This window comes from Callospermophilus lateralis, chromosome 12 (assembly GCF_048772815.1).
Source record: "Callospermophilus lateralis isolate mCalLat2 chromosome 12, mCalLat2.hap1, whole genome shotgun sequence".
Lineage (NCBI taxonomy): Eukaryota > Metazoa > Chordata > Mammalia > Rodentia > Sciuridae > Callospermophilus > Callospermophilus lateralis.
The window spans coordinates 101,257,364-101,280,805 of record NC_135316.1 but is presented as its reverse complement, the minus strand read 5'-3'; the positions used below and the strand labels follow the sequence as shown (position 1 = coordinate 101,280,805).

The following is a 23,442-nucleotide window of genomic DNA, read 5'->3' as shown; positions in this document are numbered from 1 at the left end:
ACATCTGAGTTTCAGTGAGTCTTCAAGTTGATTCTGTAGCATATCAAAGCTTGAGCTTACTAGTTTACAGCATGAATGCAAGGTAAATTATTATTTGAACTCTAATAGGAAAAATTAAAAACTGCTACAGAATAATGATGAAATGCACATACTCTGGGGTCACCTGCTAGGGATAAATTTCTGCTCAGCTTCTGCCTAGCTGTGTGCCTATAGGGAAGTTACTTAGTTCACCATAGCAAGGACCCCACAGAAAGACTGCTGGGGTTTAAATCCTGACTCCATCTCTCACTAACTGTGTGACCTTGAACAAGTTACTTAGTTTCTCTGATGCTCCGTGGCCTCGTTGATAAAAATATAAACAACAGTATCTACTTCATACAGTTGTGAAGACTAAAGGAGTTAATGTACTTCCGTTGCTTGTATCTGACACACCGTAAGCATTATGCTTTATTTATGATTACTATGGCTACGTTAATTTTGCAGGAGCCACATTATATTTTGGAAAGTCAGAACTGAATGCTAAGATCCACAGAAAGTAGACAAAATTCCCTCCCGTATGGAAAAATCTTTCCTCACCTTTTTTTAAGGTAAGTGACATTTTTCTAATACGCCATCTACTTCTCTGCACAAGTTTATTTCCTTCCAATTAGAGTGCACTGACTGGATGTAATGATCTCTTCCAAGAGCCAATGGATCTGCCTTCAAGGGACCGTTCATCTCAGGTGTGGTCATGCTCTCCACAGCAGAGGACTGACAAGACTGGAGAGAGATTGGCTGAGCATCATCAGGAGATATTTCTGGTGATTACTCTGAACACACATCAGGCTGTCTATCCTCCATGTGAAAGGGCCATGGAGTAGAGGGTCTGCCAAGTCCAGGTGGGGAGCGCTAGGAGCAACAGGGGACAGATCTCGCCGAAAAGACTCTGCCTCTTTCCTCTCACCATCAACAGGTCCCCCTGTGTGCCAAAACACACGACCGCTGGAACCGGAACATTCGCTGCAGAAAACATTCTGCTGAACCCAAAAAAGTACAACAAACCGTATTTTTGAAGACACAATAATAAATGGATTGAAGTGACGTGAAATTATGTAGCGATATTTCTTTCAAGTGTCTGAAAGAGTTTCATCTCATGATTTACATTTACATGGAGTTGGAAAATGAAATAAGACAGGGAGTTAGAATATGGAAGAAAGTATGAGAAAAAACGTTACACAGGGACAAGTCATCAAAACTCAAGTCAGAGTCTAGGGAGGGCTCAGTAGTGAGAGTTGAAGGTTTCTTAAAACCACAGAGATAATACGCCAACTGAGTCTGGCTGGGAAATCAGTTCAGTCATCATATATTACTGTGAATTGAATCCTCTGCCTGCAGTCTTTACTGGAGGTAGATATGAATCAGTTTTTACCTCTAACGCTCTTCATTTCTCTAAGTTTTAAACATTAGTTTTCTCTGTAAAATCAAGTTAAAGAATCAGCATTCAGCGCTATGGGATTTGTGATTTTTATTCACATGATAACCACATTTTCCATGTGTTTGGGGGGATTTGGGCAGAATCTCTTTCCATAGTTTCCCACTTTAAAACAGAGGTCACCGATTACAAAGAGCATTCTTTCAACTCTAAGTTCCAAGGCATCTCCTCAATGCAAAACATTTTATATCTGGGGGGAAAGAAAGGTTAAAAAGTCATGTGCTATAGGATGTCAACCTATACAGCTCATTTTTCTTTTAATCTTATACTGTAAAATTCCAATGGATAGATAAGGAAGATAATGATGCATGTCAGCCACATTTTACAAAAAACCCACAACAGCAAAGAAAACTGCTGATTCTTTATTTAACAAAATATAACACACTAACCTTCTGAGATCGCCTGAAAAAAATATTAATTTATCAGATTAAGATATAACTACAGAGCCTCTAAAATTAAAAAAAAAGTTTTCAAGCATATAAAGTGTAAGATGAATACAATACAGCTTTCCTCGCCATGTCGGTGAGCACTAGCCACACGGGTACTGACAAAGATCTTGAATGTGAGGAAGGCTTCCGAGCAAATCGTCAGAACACTCACCTGCACAGTCCTCTGAGTGCCATCAACGTTGACAGACAATAAGGGCGAAGCCAAGTTCCACGTACTGGTCACATTTAGTTTCGACCCATCAACTTCCACCTGTTGTGACACCAAATAAGACTGTTATATGAAGAAAGACAGAAAACTGATCTCAAGTTCACTGCTGCATACAAAGCAGAAGCCATTTTAAACAGATGGCTCCCCAACAACCTGTCATGTTTACTGCTCCAGCCATGAAAGACAGGGTCCAACCACATAGTCTTCCGAGCCATCTCTGGGGAGAGGTGAAGGACCTACGAACAGCTGCCTCTGGTACTGAGGCTTCAAGCAATTTCCAGTAGGTAACAAACAGCCATCTAACTCGAAACCTATCTGGACACGCCACATTTACTGCAATTAGACAAGTAATGCATATAAATTCCAGTGACATTCTGCAACCCACGCAACAGGGCTTGCATATAATATCCTCTCCAAGGACCAGGAAGAACTTTTTCTGTGGTAATTTTAATGAAGGACTACGCATTGTTATCTTAATTAAACAGACTTTAATTAGGCAAAATTCTTTGGTGTTGAATATCCAAAGATCATTCCAACTTTGCAAAGTTCTATCATACTTTTATCAATCATAAATGACTAGTTTTATCAAGTCCTTATTCATGACAATGCAAAGAAAAAAAAAGACTCATAATCTTGCAAAGCAGAAACACTTTTAAGAGAAAAAAATTAATTTCCAAATAAATAGCATAAAAGCAATTGTAAAGAAACAAATAAAAGCTAACTTAAAATAACAAATACTAAAAGATTTTTCTTTCCACTCACTGATGATTATTTCCTAACTCATTAGTATGAGAGGCAAAAAAACAAATAGCATTATTATTTTAAGTTTACCGTAGACAACAAAGGGATATTTAATGTTTGCTCAAGTTTCAAAATAAACCTGGAGCAGACCCAAGATATATGATCCCTAAAAACTACCTCCCATTACTTCTCTTAAAAACCACTCACTCTTTAAAACCAGATATGAGAGTCCTCACTGTTTCCTGTTGGACCCTTGGGAACAGGTAGAGGATGGCAGGGAAGAAGACTAGGGAAAACATTTTCGCTACCCTACCAACTTCCGAGCTTGAGGACACAGTCTAGGGGAGGCTGAGGCTTCCGGGAGCCCAGCACTCAGTATCACAGCGCTGCTGAGACGTGTGGGGCGATGGCACGGCCCTGACGGAGGAGGAAGTAGCTGGACTGTGCACCTGAGTATGTCAGGCCCGGAATTCAGAAGTTTCTATGCCTTAGTGAGAAGACACTGAAGGTCTGGGTCAGGACGAAGTCCACAAGGTATAGGTGACTCCATGACTACAGGCCAAGAGCAGCGACTAAGGGCAGCAAAGGCCTCTTCAATGCCTTCAAGGCCCAAACAGCCCAACGAGCACATGCCTCACTACAACAGGCTCTCTGCAGGACTTAATAAGAACAGTGCTGAGTCGAGCTCTCCTCCCCACTGTCCTCATCACGAGGTCACCTACCATTTCCAAAAGCCCCCTCATATGCTGCCAGGCCCACACTGACAGAAGCTGGGGATGAGCAAGAGGCCTGCCTGAAACATCATGTTAACTGAAAGACGGTGTTTAAACACAGAGGCCAGGTCTGTTTCTATGTAAGTTTTCTTCCCCTTCCCCTACTAACAGTAGAGGGCTTGTAAGAAAGGCTGCAGGAGATGGAAATATTCAGAAACTACATTTCCTAGTACACCTAATAATTAGTGAGTAAAACTGTAATTTCACTATATAACTGAAATAATCCCAAATCATAAACTATGAAACACATCTGTGAAAATTTAACGAGGAAAGGAAATGTGCTAAGAGCTGCCAGGTGCCTCGTCAGGCCTCCAGCTACTGGGAATCAGATCCCCAAGACACATAAATCCAACCAAGAGATACAAAGATTGCACAGGTGCTATTATTAAATGGGTGAACCTAGGATAAGGCAGAGCGGAGGCAGAGACCACCTGCTTGAACCATAGTCAGACAGCATGGGAAGGTGGGTGCAGACTGAAGGAGACAATGCTTATTCCTGAGCCGTCCCTCCTGTTCACACCCAGCCCTCTAAGCCAGGGTGACGGAAGAGAGCAGGTGGAGGTAAAGGTGGCATGTCATTACAGTCGCCCTGAAATGCTCCTTAAAGAACACCACCCGACCTCCTGATGCCAACTACTAGTGGGAAATGAGTAAGTAGTGCTGGTGAGGGGTGACAAGGGTGACGTGCCCGGCTGTCCCAGCTCTCAGCCAGCCTCCCCCACCACAACACAAACCCTAATCAGAAAACAACCAACACTGGGTCTCAGAGTACAATTTTTGGGGGAAATTATAAGAAAAAAAAAGGTAAATTAAAGAGCATATAACACAAGAAGAGTTGCTCAAAGAAACACAGGAAGAGATCAGATAAATAATTCTCCAAAGTCTCAAAGGCATAGGAAATGTGACCCCTCTTTAAAACAAGGGGAAAAAAAAGCTCAAGAAGAAAAACAAAGGTTCAAAGAAGAGATTATACAACAACAGAAGGAAATGAAAATCAAGCTGGTAGAACTCAGAAAAAAAAAACGGAAGAGAAAAATAACATTATAGAGATAAAAGCCACATTAAGAAGTAACCAAAAATAGAATGTGACTAAAAAGACATACAAGACATTGAAAAATTATATAAGACAAAAATCGAAAGGACCAACATAATAAAGGCAACTTATAGCAAAGACAATAGATGCACAGGAAGAGGACAGGGGACACAAAGAAAATACAACCGTCTCCCTCAAAAAAGTACTTAAAGAATAATTGTAAAAGTCAAAACTACGATAAGACTTTCAAAATAAATAAAACCCTGAATTCATAGACTGATGACATTTGTGGATTTTAGGACTAAAGAAAAAATTATGTATTTAGGCAGAAATAAGAAATCACAAGAAAGTAAAAACAAATCGGGTCAGCCTAATTACCCTAGAGCAACTGATACAGAAAACTATGGAGTAATGTGGTCTAAACACCAACAAGAGGAAATGATGTCCCGTCATTTTATACCCAGCCAAGGTTTCCTTAAACTGTATGATATAAATAGACATTCTATGGCATGTAAGAATGTAGAGGACCTTTTGTTTAAAAATAAGGCATCTCTATAGGTACTGATGTAAAACTATCCCAAAGAAAAATACAGAATAATATATGCAATATGCCGTCATTTGTTAAGGAAAAAAAATAGCAATGTATATGTGGTGATTTTTGTCTGCTTGTTGTTTAGCTGGTTATAGTTGGTTTTGGTACTGGGACTTGAACCCAGGACACTTTACCACTACTCTAAATCTCCAGTCATTTTAATATTTTAATTTTGAGACAGGGTCTTGCTAAGTTACTCAGGCTGGCCTTAAATTTATGATTGTCTTGTCTCAGTCTCCCTAGTCATTGGGATTATAGGAGTACCCAGCAGCTCATTTGTGGGTTTTTTGTTGTTGTTGTTTTTTTTTTAATACATAGAAAATCCCTGAACAAATGAGTAAGCAGAACAGAGTAGCTGAGGAAGAGAGATGGAAGAGAGGCTTGCTTTTCACTATGAATCCTGTGGCACTTTAAAATTTTGTCCTGGATGAGAGTATTATACATATTTAAAGTTCACTTTAAAGTGAGAATTAGCTATGTCCTCTTCAGTACGTGACAGACCTTTCACTGCAGGCATGCAATAAAAGTGGCAGTTTTCTTAAAACAACCTTTTGGTTAACTGGGTGATGCTCATTTCAGTTTCTCTGCCTGTAGATGCACCGATTTCATCTACCACACCCAATTTTACAATGTGCTTCAGACAATGTCTTTCCTCTTCTGAAAAAGAGGGACCTGGACAGTGTCCAAGGTCTCTGCTGGGTCTAAGCTGTACGCTTCTGTGGTTACGAAGCCCTTCTGTCTCAGATGTCTTCTGACAGTCATTCCTGATAGAGCTATTTCCAATATTGAAAGGAATTTTTGTTTTGATCAAGCACCTCCATTTGGGCATGAAATTTTATGATCCTTTACTTAATAGACAATAGAAGCTAATAAATGAAATCAAATTCAATGTAGGGATGAAAAGAAAAACAGACCAAAAGTGAAGTGCCAAACGACATAACCACCCACCCTCCAAGGCAGACATTGCTGAAATGTCTCAGCGCTGTGAAAACACTAGAATACTCTCAATTGTGTAAAGACTCCATATATTTTAAGGACACTCAAAAGACACAATACCTCCACCTAGAAACACTGACCTAAAGATGTTATGTTACATCCTTAAATAGGCCTAGTATTTAGGTGCATCAAACTTTTATTAACTATAATACTAAAACTGAGGCACATTCTTATCAGATGACCTTCTCTTTTTTAACTGAAATTATAGTCAGATGTGACTCCTCTCATTTTCTTGTATATCATTCATGGTCTTTCCCCATATCATACACCTCTTCTGCCTCTTAATTTGTTCCTTTTAATGAATTTCTGACTTTTGGTCTACACTGGCTATGTCCTCTCTCCTTTGAAACCTGGACAGAACTTCCTAACTACCCACCTAGGTCTCTCCTTTTCTCTGACAGGTTCTAGAACAAGCTCAGCACCTACCTTTTTTCTACATACCCTTCCCCACAACCTTCTACAGTTTGGCTACTAAACACACATTCTAAAAGACCACCAATCTTCTTCAACAATTTCTATATTCTCATCTTGATTCTTGGTATTCTTCACCTCTCAGCCAGAAGGAAAGTCTCTCTGAGAAGGTGACCTTTAAGACCAAAAGGTGGCAGGAATGTGGTAAGTGTGCTAGTGGTAGGGGGTGGGTAGGAATATTCCAGAAGGAAATGTTATGGGGAGGGGAGGAAGCAAAATGAAACAAGAAACCGTGGAGTAAGAGAACTAGCTGATTTGACACCAGTGTGCCAGGAACTCAGAAGACAAAGGTGACAGCGGTCCCAAAGCACGTGCAGAGCAACGGGGGACTGAAGGTCCCAACTGGAGCATAACGCACCCACATTACAAACACACACGTACATGCCCAGGACACAGAAGTGCCCTAGCACTGAGCTGCACCCCAGCCCTTCATGTGATACTTTGAAAAGTCATTCCGGCTATAGCTTGAGAATGAATTAGACCAAACAAAAATAAAAAGGATGGTGCTCAGTGCAGCACCGGTACTGTGGAAGAGAAGGACATTTGGAAGGAAAGTGGGAAGTGTGACAACAGCATAAAGACGTGAGTCACCGAGGAGAAGGAAGCAAAGAAAGCTTACCAGAGAACAGGAAAATCACCAGCCAAGGAAGGACACCAGGCCATATGAAGTCCTCCAGCAATGCCCAGGTACGTGGCCTCAGACACAGAGAAAGTAAGGCTGACTCAACTACACGGGGAACTGATAGAAGAGTGAAGGGCTGAGGAAGCCAGGGGCACTTGTAAGTGAATGATGTAATTACAGGCTAGGGGATCTAAACTGGACAAAGGAGATAGGAATAAGAATAATGTCCAGGGATGGAGAGAAAATACAGGTTGCATGGCGGCAGAGAGATTGACCACACACTGGTTGCTAATCTTCAACTGCACGAAGAGAGAGGTGCAAGGGCAGGAACCCAAAGTTGCCAAGAAGGTGAGATGATGAGGTTGACTAACATGAGTTTCAAAGAAGATGAGGTTTATGAGAGACAGGAACCATGGTCTAGAGTGACACCAGGAGTCACAGTTGAATCCACTGGACATTTCTGAGGTGCAGAGTTTGAGAGAGAAACTACCACAAGGTTTTGGTAAAGGCAAGGGTTTAGTAGAACTTCCAGAAAAGGGTGGATACATGGGAGACTCTACAGGTCACAAAGGAGACAATACAGAGGGCATAGTAGCAAGGGAAGACATGGATTTGGGAACTAACAGAGACTGGGGAGGCCCTCAAATGCCCTGAGGACCTCTCTCCATCGCACCTCGCCACCTCTGCCCAATCCTGGTCCCATCTCATGGGACCACTGCTGCACACCTGTCTCCTGCAGAGATCCTGCCCCATCTCATCATGAGAGCCAGGATAATTTCTCATAAGCACAAGAGTGGTCATTTACAAAACCCAAGATACAGGGGACCAAAGCCAATGTGAGAATGAGCAGAAGGGGATGCAGCCTGCTGCTGAGAAGCACAAACTCCACAACAGGACTTGGAACAGCAGTCCCCAGCACAAGGACACCAGCGGCTTACTTTCTGCAGTCATTTAAGACATCATGCTCATGTAAAGCACTAACATTATGAACTTGAATGGACCAGAAGGCTCGGATGGGTGGGATTACTGGAATTCATCCCTATACCCTCTATTTTCTGAAAAACGTTCCCAAGCCTGATCACAGAAATAGGTTTTGTTGAAAGGTAATCAAAATAAGAATATTTATGACATTTAAAACAACAATTCAAACACAATTTCTTTCCAATTTCAAGAAGGCGTTTTTCCACATTTAAAAATCTCCCTGTAAGCCTGTATGCCACGAAGAGCATCTGACTGCATTTCTAGTACTGATGATGCTGATGCGGAACATTTTCCATGAGTTGTTTGGAACATCTGATTTTCCTATCTACGTCACCAGAAGGGGAAAAAAAAGTACACGCCCTAAATTAATTTTACATTTGAGAGAGATTACTTACATCCTTTACCTAAAAAACAACAACAACAAAAAAGGCACTTCCTCAGAGATACCTCATGACACAGTAAAAATATTACAGTTTCTAATACAGTGGGCACCTGCTAAACAATTGGACATTTTTATTCAACATTAGGAATGTAAAACTTACAAAACAAAGTACTTGCCAATTTTTTTTTTCCAAAAATAATAAAACTCTGGGAAGATATGGACTGTAAAAGCATTTTGATTCACCACACACCTTCTTTTTTGTCACAGGCAAATTCTAAATTCTTTTTTTTTTATTTGTCATCAAATGTTAAGAAGATTAGCATTGCACAGTGTTTGATCTTAGATAAAAATTCAGGTATTCCACCATAACCACATATCTTGCTGCCATTTCTGAAAACAAAATGAAGGATAAAAAACAGACTTATGAATCAAGCTGTAACTATTTCAGAAAGGAATAGCTAATCCCTGCCCCTGTAACTGGCTTTCAAAGTATATCTTTAAAATGATTGTACTACACACACACACAAAAGGAAAAAAGTGCATCTTCCAGATTTGACTCTTAGGCCAGAAAGGGTCCTTAAAGTAACATACTCCAACTCAATCCTCTCCTCCCCTACTTTACACAGAAAGAAATCAGAGAGCCACATAGTAGGAGCCATTGCAGGAGCAACCATCTTACAAAACTCTTAAATTCATAAAAAAATTAAAGCCAAAGCATCAAAAGTAATCTTAGCACTAAGACACATTAACATGTAGGAGAGGCTCAGTGCATAGTCCTACTCCAAAAGACTATCAGGGAGAGAGCTGTTTACTGGTTCTTATCTCACCTACTGCTAACAAAATGATGGTATTCAATGAGGTATATCCACAGGCCCACAGACAAAGAAATCTGTGCATCCTGCAGTCAGTAACCTGGGACATGAACACCATCTAATATTTCTAGTTTACTGAATTGTACAGAAACTGCTAGTTGATTTGTGAAACACAAATTAAAATGCTGACAATAAGAAATGCATAATTTTCCTATCATTTAATAAATGTATTAATTATGCTATTACTTGCTTCAATATTTTTTAATTTAATTTATTTATTTGTATGTGATGCTGAGGATCAAACCCAGCACCTAGCACGTGCTAGGTGAGCGCTCTACCGCTGAGCCACAGGCCCAGCCCCTTTTCTTAAAATCTCTTTTTAGTTGTTGATGAACCTTTATTTTTCATTTATTTATATGTGGTGCTGAGAATCAAACCCAGTGCCTCACACATGCTAGGAAAGTGCTCTACCACTGAGCCACAACCCCAGCTCCTCGACATTTATTTCTTAGGGAAAGCATGACAAAACATGCCATTTTTATGCTGTTACCATAATGGATGATTCTGAGCATTTCAATATTAACTACATAACACAATTTTATATCTTAATATAACACAAAATGGTAGATTTTCTTTATTCTGCTCTTCTATTTATTAAAATATTATCCTAAAATAGAAGAGCAGGGTAAAGAATACCTACCATTTGGGGTTCGATCCTCAGCACAACATAAAAATAAATAAATTTTTAAAGTAAAATATTATCCTAAAATATAATACCTCTTGTGATCTTATAGAAAGAAATGAGATGACTATTTTATGAAAACAAAAAGAGACAACCGTCTCCCATAAGTTTGTTCTTATCAGTATTGCCTTGGAAACAGTCCTATGTCTCTCCCAAAAAATACGTGTAATAATGACAAACGCATCACAAGGAATCAGATACAATGACAGTGAAGATCCGTAAATCTGTCACAAAGGATTATATTAAATATGCATGTGTTATAAATGTAATTAAATACATCTCATATGATGTGAATTGGAAAAAAAAATTTAGGTACTGATCTACAATCAGCCAGGTTCTCTAGTTTCTGTTTAATTATCGCCTCATTAATTGATCAGTAACAACTTTAATTTCAGTCTTAGGGGTTAAGAAAATATTCTGAATTATTTTGCCCACAGTTTAATTATGGAAGGAGTTTCTTTTGGATTGGTGTGACAAGGTCATTCTCCGCAGATTGCACTGTAAATTGCAGCAGCTTAGTGAATAACTCCAGGTAGATGAGTGAATGGAAGGGGCAGGTGAAGCTCTGCTGCTGGGTAGTGGTAGAGTCCTGTGTCCTGCCCAGGGTCGATTTCCACATCAAAAGGCCCCGCTGCAACAACCTCCTCCTCCTCCTCCTCCTCCTCCTCTTCCTTCTCCTCATCATCATCCAGGAATGACGAGCTCCCTCATTTCCTTATACATAAAATGCATGTTTACACAGGGTTGTGAGGCATAAGTCAAGAAATTAGAATGGCACCTACCACACAATAACCCTCAACAAATGCTAGTTGTGCCACTGTAGTTCTAGTGGCACCATGTACTCTTCCATCATCCCACAGAGATTATTTCCAAGCTATTTTCCCCCTATTTTAAACATACCCTGGGTTGGTGGTGTTTTCAGTGGTAGAGCGCTTGCCTACTATGTGTAAGACCCTGGGTTCCATCCCCAGCACCACAAAAACAAAATAAACTACTTTTTGCTTTTTCTTCTATTTTTTCCCTTATTCTTCCTCAATACATCCTCCATTGTTTATCCTCTTCAATTCATCTGATTCCTATTAGCATCTTTTTTGCTTTTCATATGCATTTCACTATCATAGATGACTCCCTTCCTGCCCCCACCAACTCCCACCTCAAAAAAATCCCACTACCTAAACTGATAGTTCAGTTCCTCAGAATACACACATTACTGGGGAAGGCTACAGGACCTACAGGATGGTCACCAGGGTGTGTAAGTCTTTCCTCTTCCTAAATTCCCATACACTGCAGCTACAACATGCTATTTCTTACCAGTCTTGCTGACTTATGTTATCCGTCAGAGTCAAGTCTTATGCTGTTTGCAGACACTCAGAGTTTCCCCTAATAGCCCATTTCTCCTGGCCAACAACAAATGTTTGATACTCCATTTTCTATGCTTCCATCTTCTAAGGATTTGCTAGCAGGTTTGTATTCTTTTTCTTGGTGACATATGTACCAAGATATTTGTTATCTTTTTATATAATTGCAACAACATATATTTGATTGTTTTATGTTTTATTTTAAATCAGCAAATTCACTGCCAAAAGAATTAAAATATATTTATGTCCTTAAAATTTCTCATAGATTACAGGTTCAATAACTGAATGCTTCATAAGTATGAACAATAAAATGTCTTCCTTTTTCATTTTTTATCATGGATTGTCCCATTTTGACAGATACAGTGAGATGCAGGAATTGGTGGCCAAGATCCACTCACCATATCCACCTAGTGGGTAAGCTAGCAATCAGCCATTTGTTCTGTATCGATTATGTTTTAAGGAAGATGCTGCTAAAAATTGAACTGTCCATTAGGTTCATAAGAAATCACACACTTGCAGAGTCTAGGGCAGCTTCTCAGCTCTGCAGACCACTGGCATAACCTCACTGATAAGGTCACTGATAAGGTAAGCAAGGTTAAAAGAGTTGCCAGAATCCTTTATTGCTGGTGACAGAGAAGAGGAAAATGGTGTAATAACCTTTTATCATTCTAATGAATATTCCAGGAAAGTATTTCTTTTTATTTGGTTATGTTTTTGTAAAATAATTTCCAATACACATGAACTTATGGCACTACCCCATGGTAGCTTATGCTATTTCTCAAGCTGTGAGAACAGGTTTCTGATGCCTGTCTCTTAACCACCTCAGCTTGTGTTCCAAAGTACAAGACGCTCTCCCTATACTAGGAGGCACCAAGATCAGGAAGCTGGTCTCACCCAATATTACCATCTATTCACAAACCCTACTCAAATTTCACTATCACCCCAAGAATTCCCTTTGAGGTGGGTCTGGGATCTAATTTCAGCCCACACATTTTAGTTTTCATGTCTCTTTGGTTTCCATCAGTCTGACCCCATTTCTTAATTTTGCCTTGTCTTTTCTTTTATTACCTTGTGCTAAGGAATGAATGTCTGTGTTCTCTCAAAATTCATGTGGTGAGAACTCCAAGCCCAGGGTGATGGTGTTAGGAGGCGGGACCTTTGTGAGGGCGGAGCTCTCACAACTCTCCTTCCTTCTGACTCTAGTAGCCCCTCACTTCCTCCCTCTCTCTCTTTCCCTCCCATGTAAGGACATAACAAGAAGACTGTCACCTGCAAACTGAGAAGTGGAACTCCACCAGGCACTAGATCTGCCAGCACCTTGACTTTGGACTTTCCGCTTACAGACTGGAAAAATAAATATTTTATTTAAGGCACCCAGTCTGTGGTATATTTGTTATAGCAGCCCAAGCTACAATACCTTGATAGTTTTAGAGTACAGACCAGTTACATTGTAGAGTGTCCCTCAATTTGGGGGAACATTTCCTTATGATTTATGCATTTTAGCAGGAATGCCACAGAAATGGTGTACTGTTTTTAGCAGCAGTCAGGAGACACATGATGCCTGCCAATTGTGCCATTACCAACGAGGTTACTCTACTGCTGATTAAGACGGTTTCTGCCAAGTTTGTTTGTTCATTATAAACACTAAGGAAATACTTTGAAATCTGTTTCAATCCATACCTTTCCAAAAGAAAAAAGAAAAACAAAAAAACAAGTGCCCAGGTTTTTTCCAGCCTTCTCCCTTCATGTTTTGAACTCTCTTCAAAGACAGAAACGGCTTCCCATTACCCAGTTAACTAACACATCAGCCATGTTTTTCTCTCTCAATTTGTCCAATATATACATATATCTTCAGCCTTAAATGTATTTCAAAATAAGTAAAAGAGTATGTACTATAGAAAAAGAATTTGACAGTGCTTTACCAATGAAAAGAGGGTCAACTGATTGGACACTCTGTAACATCTCAAATAAAATATTCTGAGGGCAAGGATAGGTAAGTGAGAACAGCATAGGTACTCATTGTTCTAGTCTCTCGATTTTGTGAATTCTTTAAAACTTCCACAGTAAAAAGCTAAAGATTATTAGGTCAAAGCGATTATTTGGACAGGGCATGACAGGGAGGTACCACAGAACTCCATCCAGATTATAAATTAATTAGCAAGCCAACCTGGCCATAGGGAGAAATGGGTTTAGTGAGTCATGTCACAAGTAGGAATGACAAAAATGAACTCTACAGTCCCTTCAGCAAGTGTCACTTGCTTGGTTCTTGACCCTCCCCGTATTGCTGACATCTCTCTGGTCTATCTTACTGAATTCTGTTATTCCACTAAGCCAAACATAAACACCTTTCCTTCCAATTTCTCTTCCTATGAGTAACCCCACACACAACTAAAGAATCTTTCCAAATTCCCCTGCCAACAGCTCTACTCACTACCACTGACCAGTTGGAAATGCAGGTTTGTAGCGCCAGGCGTTTTCTGAACTCTAAATTCTTCTTGGCTTCTGGTTGCTTCAGAAATCAAAACCTGACTTTTGCACATGGCCCTCTAGGTCTCCTGAACCACAGTCTCAATCTAGCGATTTATCATTCTGGGTTTTCTTCCCCTTTCTCTTACACTCAGCGTGCATGTGCAGGCACCACTTCCACAACTTCATTCCTACTGATTCCCAAACCTGGGATACCTCATTCTGCCTAACGGTTCTGTCATCCATGCTTCAGCACCTGCTCCATCTGCCCTTGATCCTGTGTCATGCCCCTTGAGCTCACCCACACCACCCCTTGTCTTCTGCTAAACTGGAGGGAGCCTTTCCTTGCTTTGAATTGCTGTAAATTACATATCTATGCACTCGTCAAGCTATGCCTTATGTTCACATCACTGCTGCCTTAATCTTGGTCCCTCCCAACCAAGTACATGGGGGCAAGCTAGTGCATTATTTTTTCATGTCCCTCATGCAAAGCTCAGTCCAGTGTCCTGGTCTTGAAGACTGAGAGATCTTTGATAAAAATTATATTAAGTAAAAATTAATTAAGTTAGATAGAAAATCTAACTTTTAACTTTATGATTACAGGCTTACTGGAATACTACAAAAGCTATGTTTTTAAACTAAAATATAACATGACACTGACATGCGCATAATGATTCACTTTCACGCCCTTTAATGCATGTTTTTCAAATATGCACATTCCACCTTCAATGGCTGATGGCTGACAATATGCTTCTATTTTGGAACTTCTCAAAGTAGATTTGGCTAAGATTCACAAAGAAATTTAAGTCAAAATATTTTAAGTTGTAATGTCCTATAAAGTGTTGGTAATAACTGTACTCAAAAATCCATAAATGCTTACGATAGCAATTATTCCAACTACATAAGGGACTCCATTAAGCTCTTTTATAATATAAAATCTACACACAGAGCTAAACACCTCCAGCCCACCCAACTGTGTCTCCAGCCCAGCATACTCAATATAGCCCATTTAAAGAAAGGCGGGCAATAAGAAAGAATTAAAAATGCTACTTAAAATTCTATCCCATTTGTAGGGTTTCACTTTCAAGTCCACAGAAATAAAATTATCTATTCAAGTTGTTAGATGAATCCTTCTAACTCTGATGACTGTGAACAAAGTAAGGCCACTCTATTATTTGTAAAACTGCATTCTCAAACTCAAAGGAGAATAAGACTGGCATTTTTCCAGGAGACTTGAAAAAGAGTGTGGCTAATATATATCAGTTTTGGTAGCAATGACCAGAAATAATACACAGAACCATAGCCTAAGTGAGAGCTAGCAAGGAAAGGAATGAGTGAGATCAATTAGGAATAGAACAAAACCTTAATGAGCAAACGACATTCATTCTCGAAGACCTCTGGAGATACAAAGTGGGGGTGGGGGGATTGGTGAAATCGTTTTTATATTTTAGTTCCTTAGGAAGCTATAAAGTATCTAAATTATTTTAAGCAATGCCACTTTGAAATAAGAAAAGGATCGACTTATCAAAATAAATAAGTATTTTGAAAATACTGGGGAAAAGAGAAAGAAAAGGATCAACTTAGATTAATCCTCAGGATAGATGAAAATCACCGAAAAAGAAGCAAGAGCACAAAAAATGATTTTGGTTTCTCTACTCCCATTAGCCACAGATGGATATTCTGAACACATTCTAAAAAGCTCACTATTGCAGGACTTCAGTACATCTCTAGGGAACTGGCATCACAGCAGAGACAAAATAGGCATTTACTACCATGTAGATAGCATCAAAGAACAAAAATCACAAAAATTTACTTGAATCAACCTAAGCTGAGAATACAGCACCCCTATGAATGCTCTCAGTCCTTCACATCCAAGATGAAGCCTCCAGCAGGCTCTCTCCTGGGTGCCTTGCGTACAGGAGCCCCCAGCTGAAGAAAACAAGGCTCACCTACATCCTAGCACAGGAGACTGGAAATTGCTTGGGGATTGCTGCGGGGGTGGGGTGGGGGCCAAAACCATAGAAATACCTACAAAAGCAAATGTAAGCTAAATCTCTCCTAACTCACCCAAGGAAAAGTACTTTCTTTTTGGATTGTGTTTCTATTGAAGAAAAATACATCATTACCCCCAGAGCGAAGAAAAAGACCCGTGGTTACATCTAAGTCATCAGTGAACACTTGTGGTTGGGTGCAGGGTGGTCCACAGACACACAGCTACCCCAGTGACTAAATTTCCAACCTAAGAGTCATCCCTTTTGATTAAGGCAGAGTGTTTATAAAGTGCCTATGAGGATCCACACGGCTGAGGAATTAACTCATTTATACATGAGCTCTCACTTTAGATGGGTAACTTTTGTAAAAGGGACTGGGGGGAAAAGGCATGTCCTGGGAAGGATCTAGAAAGTATAGAAACCTTCCAGTGGCAAGGGGTGAGGTCACCATGTAAAGGAAACAACCACCTTTCTGTTCTGGAGAACTGCAAACATACAGCAACAGAAAGAATAGCTTAATAAACCCCAATGCATCCATCATTCAAGTTCAAAATTTATCCACTGAAAGGCAGGCTTGTTTCATCTATCTCCCTAATGATTTGGCACATGCTCCAAGACGATTAAGTAAAGAAAATACCAGACTTCTTTTTTCATCCATAAATTCAATGAATACATTTTTTGGGGGGGAGGGTGGTACTGGAGGTTGAACACAGAGCCTTGTACATGCTAGGCCAGAACAGTACCACTGAGCTACATTCCCATCCCTTTTTATTCAATTTCACTTTGAGACAAAGTCATGCTAAGTTATCAAAGTTAGCACTGAACTTGCAATCTTCCTGCCTCAGCCTCCCAAGAAGCTGGGAATATAGGAGTGTGCCATGGCGTCTGGCTCGATGAATGCTTTCTAAATATAGCCCATACTATGGCATGCATCAAGCTTTTGGCATTAAATTAATCAAATGAATTAATTTAATATTCAGTAATAACAGCTATCTTCACTTTATTCTACACATGGCCTTCTCCGAGCACTGGGAATGGAGGCAGGAGGGGGGCAAGTGGGCAATAGAGCCGCTAGCTGCAAAAGGTTACCTGAAAAACAATCAGTAATCACATACACCGCATATTATGCTTTCTCCAATTTCTATTCATTGAAGGATGAGGTCAGAATAAAGTGTTCCTGTTAGTCTGGGTCACAAAAGTAATTCAAGATGCATATAAAAATGCTTATTATCATTCAAGTTCTCCAAGCCCATTCAACCATTCAGCCCTCGGCTTTCTGATAAGACTGCCAACAACTATGCCAATTAGTGTCAATTGCGATGTTAGATTTTGTAACATCTGCACCTGCCCACCAGTTAGTGTAGCCTGCAGAAAGAAGTGACTGGTGGTTACAAGTTACAGCGATACTCAGCCCTACCATTCAGAGCTGGCATTTGCCAAATCTACAAATTCACCAATCGGCTTTTGAAAATTATTATCTATTTCTTACGGAAGAGGGACAAGTTTCGCCATTGGAAACTACAACAGTAAAATTGTTTCAAACCCCAAGTTTTAGAACCAAGAAAAATCTCTATAAGAAACTTAGTGGATTATATATCTACTTCAAATTAACATCAGACAAATATGTATTAAAATAAATTAAAATGCATATTTCAAATTTAGCAAAATTTAATTTATAGATTTCATGTGGCTAACAAAAATATCTATTCATATTTTGAGATGTTTGCTCATTTTTAGAAAAGATTTTTTAAAAATTTCTTTATGATTTATAAACCCAAAATGAAAGCACACATGAATAGGAAGAGATATTTAATGTGGAAGAAATCATGAATAACTGGAGTTTGCTATTATATATCTTCACATTAAAGTATGTTTCATTTTTTAAAGTATTACTCACAATTAAAAGTCATGTAATATTTCCAAACTATCCAGAACAAATACAACAATCTTTAATTTATTGTTGGACTGAAGTGCTTCACTTTGGTTTATTATAATTAATAGTAATGGTATTTTAAAAATTTTCACAATTGAAGCAAATTGCAGCTGATGAAAGCTACTGGAAGTAATGTAGTGGTTAAAGACAAAGTACACACTAAAGAGAGATAAAAATTGCATGTCAATATCTAAAGTATGGGCGATGTATATAATGTAGCCCATTCTATCTAGTGTCATTACTTAAATTGCTACTTTTCCCCAACAATCTATTCTCCTGCTCTAGCAAGTAGAATAAATGGTAATTTTACCTGCCAAATTTGGCACAAAAAAGGACAAGCAACTTCATTAACAGAACAATGCTTTCAATATGATTTTTCCCTTTTCCACCCAGTGCCAAATACTAGAACAATTCAAATCAAGAAATCTAAGCAAAATTACCTCCTCTTGTTGAAGTTTTACATGCTTGAATAAGCAAATGATATATACAGGATGCTAGCAAGAATATCCTTCTTGTAAGTTAGTATATTTCTTGTATTACAGCTTAATTATAAGCTGAATACTATACTCAACCAACAACCAAACACTTCCCCATTGAGGTAACATTCCCAATGTGGGGTGTGGGGTGTGGGGTGTGGAGTAGCATGCTTATATGATCATTAAAACACAGTGGAGTAGGTTTAACTAAAACACTTGATTTAGGATAAAATTTTGGTTAAATCATCAATTAATGCCCCTGTGCCAGTGGGTGGAACAAAAGACCTTTATTCTATCTTCAATAAACTAATTGAAACAACACCCACTTTTGTGACCCTCACCAATTACTACCAGTCTCATACTCATTTGGTGTTTATTTTTAGTTGCCTATAAATGAAATCATAAATTCTTCTAAGCCTTATTTCAGATCTGATCACAAAAGCAATAAGAACAACTCTTCTATTAAGGATTGAGGAGGTCCATTCAGCCAGTTCACAAGTCATTGTCACTAGACTTCCAAAGCAAAATAGAAGCACTTTTTGTCCAGATGAGTGAATCTGGTAGCTCCTCAAAAAATCTGTCCATTGTTAATTACAATAGAAGAGTGTGCTATGTTTCATCTCCATCTGGTTTCCTTGACTACTCCATCTGACAGCCATCTATCATATCACACATCTAAACAGAACCAACAGTGATAAAATGGTAAAGAACCACTGATAAAAATCCCAGTGATAAAATGGAGCAATAGTGATTTAAATCCATCCCCATGTTACCATGATAAATATGACCAAGAGCAAAGATAGACACATGGTCATGCCCAAGTTTGTACTAAACTTTAGTTTCAAGCAATGCCTACTTTTATTGAGGTTTAAACACCAAGTTAGAAAATGGCATGTTTTATTTTATATAACTTCCCCCTAAAGAAATAAAAATACTTTAAAAAATGCACTGAATCAAAACAGAAATTTCGATACTGATAATATCCAGATTATGAGTGTCCTTTCTTCTTATTCCCAGCTATTTAAATTTTGTTACTTATTCAGAGAAATGAATCTAAACCAAAGAAAAGGAACACATATTGACTTCTCAGAACAATCCTACCCTGGAGATGTTACCATAAAACACACACACACACACACACACACACGTATATCTATATATACATATGTGTGTATATATATATATATATATATATATATATACACACACACATACACACCTATATATTATATTTACAGGTGACCAGTCTGAGGCCCAGAGAAGTTAAACAACTGCTTAAGGTTCCACAACCAGCTGAATAGCATATCGAAAGTCAGCCTGAGCCACTCACACCTCCACCAGCCAATGAAGAGATCTGCTGGCAAGGGCATTTTGACAGAAAGACACCATCGTTGCTGGTAAATCCAAGACATCTGGAGTTAATAGCACTCAGTGGTGTCCATGGAGGAGAAGGGCTCTAAACAAATCTCCCCAAGAGCAGGCCTGCAGCTCTAGGAAGAGAGGGAGGAGGACTGCAGAAGCCTCCTGGGGCAGGAAGAGAGAGAGGAGGAGACACTTGTGCCAGGTTCACCAGCCTCAGTGGACAAACTTCCCCCCAAACCAATCCCCAAGACAAGAAGCTCATCCCTATAACCACTTTTCAGATATTCTGCTGTAGCCTCAGAAAGGGCTTCACAAAATAAATGAGCAATACAAAAAATGTTGGAATCTTAGAATATTCGTGGGCACTGACAAGTCTGGCCAATGCTTGTGTGCTCATCTTTTCAAGGTTCCACAAACTTTTCATATAGTGGGAAAAAATTGCTTGCAAAGTAAAAGCTCCATTAGATTCTCCTAAAAAGCAAAATGTCATAGGTTTATATATAATGTTACACTTAAGAGGGAAAAGAAATAGTCTGAGTGCTGCTACATGCCAGCACTGCACTGGTCTTTGTGTATATTGGTTTTTACAAGCACCCGGGAGAATAGTATTCCTATTTTATAGATGAGGGAAAAGATAGCTGACCCTGCTGGACTCCACAGCCAGCAGCTCCAGGACTGGCATTTAAACTCTTGGGCTTTATGTTTTCCTTCATATCAGTTCTTATATAAAACAACACTGCAGCAGTGGCTCTGAGGGTTAAGTGACATTTCCTAACTGGTTACATAACTGGCGAGGGACAAAGGAAGTTCCTCTGTCTCCAAAGACTGTTGTTTTCAATAAAAAGTTACATTATTGTTTCAGCACTACTCCCTTTAACCCCAACATAAACTTCGTTAGTAAATGAACACGGAAGACAGGTTAACTTTTATAAAGTAAAGATAGCGGAGGAAGAATATGATCGCTTATGTTCCAATGTCCACATCCGATGTGATTGATGTTTCTTGTTTATAAAACTGCCCAGTCTGCATATCAGAAAATGTGATCACTATAATATTATTTATTAGCTTCAACTACTATAATAGGGTCCCCCAGCAAGTTGTCTTGCGGATTGATAAAAGTGAGAATTCACATGTTCTGTCCTTTGAAATTTGGTATTTCTACCAATAATTTTAGAGCATTTTCAATACATTAAAACCAATATATCTGATATATTTATATCATATTAAAGATGAACCCTTAAAACAATTCATTAAATAAATCACACTTATAATTTTTAAAAATTATTAAAAATATACATAAATGTAATAAAACATTCCAGTACACATTCACGATTTTCCTAACACCAGGTGTTCTACAAAACATTCACAAGTCACAAGATACATAATCAAGAACAGAGAGATCAATATCCAACTGTATGTTGACTCCTTCTGTGAAATCTCTTTCTGACTTACTGTTATAATTGCTCAAAATATTTTTTACAGAACTGTTCTTAAGTCTTTGTTGATCATTTTTAACATCTTCAATGGCAGTATATCTCTGACCTTTGAGTTTTAGAAACTGCCAGTTAAGCTGTGCCAAGACTAGTGAACATGATGGGAAAGACGAGTTATGGCTGAGACACAGGCAGGAATACAAGCTTGAGACTCTCTAGATTCTTCGAGGAATTAGTGAATCGAGACACCAGGAGAACTGTGAGATCTATTACTGTATCTTTTTCTGAGCTGCGGCTTTGGAACAATTTTAAGCTTGAACAGACTAAATTATCGTTGTCTTTCCTTAAAGGCAGTGAGTAATAAGTTCTAAGTGTAATTTTTTAGGATTTTCAGACAAATCAAGATATGAGAGCAAAGAAACCTTTAAAGATGCAAAGTTTTAGAGATGTTCTGTGAGCGAACAGCCCCCCAAGTCCCCGAGGCTTTTAGTCCTAAACACAATGAACGTGCAGGCTTCTGAAATGTAATTAGAATTGTGGGCACAGAAGATGAAAGCAGCCCTGACGCCAGAGCGGGCCAGGCCCCAACACGCTAACTGGACAAGAGAAGAAAGCACATTACTTACAGGGTAAATTCAGGAGGCCATTCTGATGAAACGTGAAGGCTTGTGGAAAATTAAAATATACTGGTAGTGGGGTACATTTTTTAAAACATGATTTTTTTAAGAAGAATATATTTTCATAATTTCTACATAGTTATTGAAAAGCATACCATGACCCCCGCACTTAGGGCGCAGTGAATCACGACACAATTACTACTGGAGTTATGGAAACCTTATTGGCTGGCTCACTTTGTTTTTGTGCTTTATATAGGCTCCGAAACAACATTTTCTGTCCCTGGGTTTGACTTTATATGGACATTCCAATTTTGAGCATAGAGAATTCCTCCACAAGTTCATGCCATATTTTGGTTTGCGGCTCTCAGGAGTGGAATATACAAACATACAGCTGCTGCGGCCATCTGATGGAGCAGAGCTGTTCCACAGACCTGCCACCAACAACCAGCACAAAGGACCTCGGTGGGGCAAGCTATGCTTCCTTAATAATAACAGTTGTTTAAACATAAGGTCTTCTCTTAAAGGGAAACCAACATCAAAAAGCGGTAAGATGCGGAACCCTAAACTCCTCTTTCTTTGAAGAAATCCGTTTGAAGGGAGGTGTTTCTAGTTATGGGTGAATGAAATGAGAATTCAGCTGCAACAAACGGACATCCAGTGCTATGAAGGACTAATTAAATCCATCTGAGAAGCAGCATCGCAAACTGCCGCACACATTTCAAAGGAAAGCGCTCGCCCGCGTTTAGCGAAGACATCAAAACATCCAGTTGCAGCTGACGCACTTGGAGGCTACAACAGTGTTATTTTTTGGACTACAAAGCTCCATTAAAGAGATCTCCAGAGTTTATACCATTTCATTACTGGAAAGTCAGTGTGTAGGAAGAGTATTTTTACTTATCACTACCTGAAATCTCTCTCTGGCCCCCCCACTCTAATTTTGTAAATCTTCTACAAGAACTCAGAAAAGGAGGGAGGGGTTAAAACAATACTTAAAGTGTTCCATATATTTAAGAAGTGGTTAAAAATTGATAAAAGAATTTGCTGTGGTTATGCAGCTTTGTTTTTCTGATATATAAAACCAAAATTTTGATGTTAAGATTCCTCAGTAGTTAATAAAAGCCAGCAGAAGAAGCTAAGGAGTTCCAAAAAAAAAAAAAAAAAAAAAAAAAAACTTCATTTGTGGGCTGGGGTTGTGGCTCACCTAGCATGTGTGAGGCACTGGGTTCGATCCTCAACACCACATACAAATAAATAAATAAATATATTGTGTCCACCTATAACTAAAAAGTAAATATTTTTTAAAAAACTTGATTTGACAAAAATTTGCCATGTAATGGCTATTAGTTGGGTTGTGAAGTAGGAGAAGAAAGTTACATTCAGAATTTAGAATAATGTCCCAAGAGAATAAGCTTAGGGTCTATTCTAAGGCTTAACAACTTTCTGTCATTGGTCACAGTGAGCATATAAAATCATATTGAGTGATTACATTTTTTAAGAAAACTATCAGATATGACAATGGACGACAAGCTCCCT

The 23,442-nt window shown here is 38.9% G+C and overlaps 1 protein-coding gene across 2 annotated transcripts in view; it reads right to left on the bottom strand.

Annotated features, from left to right (window-relative positions):
- The window catches only part of Pcca (propionyl-CoA carboxylase subunit alpha), a 360,840-nt gene that overhangs the window by 78,985 nt on the left and 258,413 nt on the right, over positions 1-23,442 (bottom strand). For both annotated transcript variants that reach the window (XM_076871993.1, XM_076871994.1), the window contains one exon: positions 2,072-2,170. In XM_076871993.1, coding sequence (XP_076728108.1) covers positions 2,072-2,170 — 99 coding nt within the window. The remainder of the gene's footprint in view (positions 1-2,071; positions 2,171-23,442) is intronic.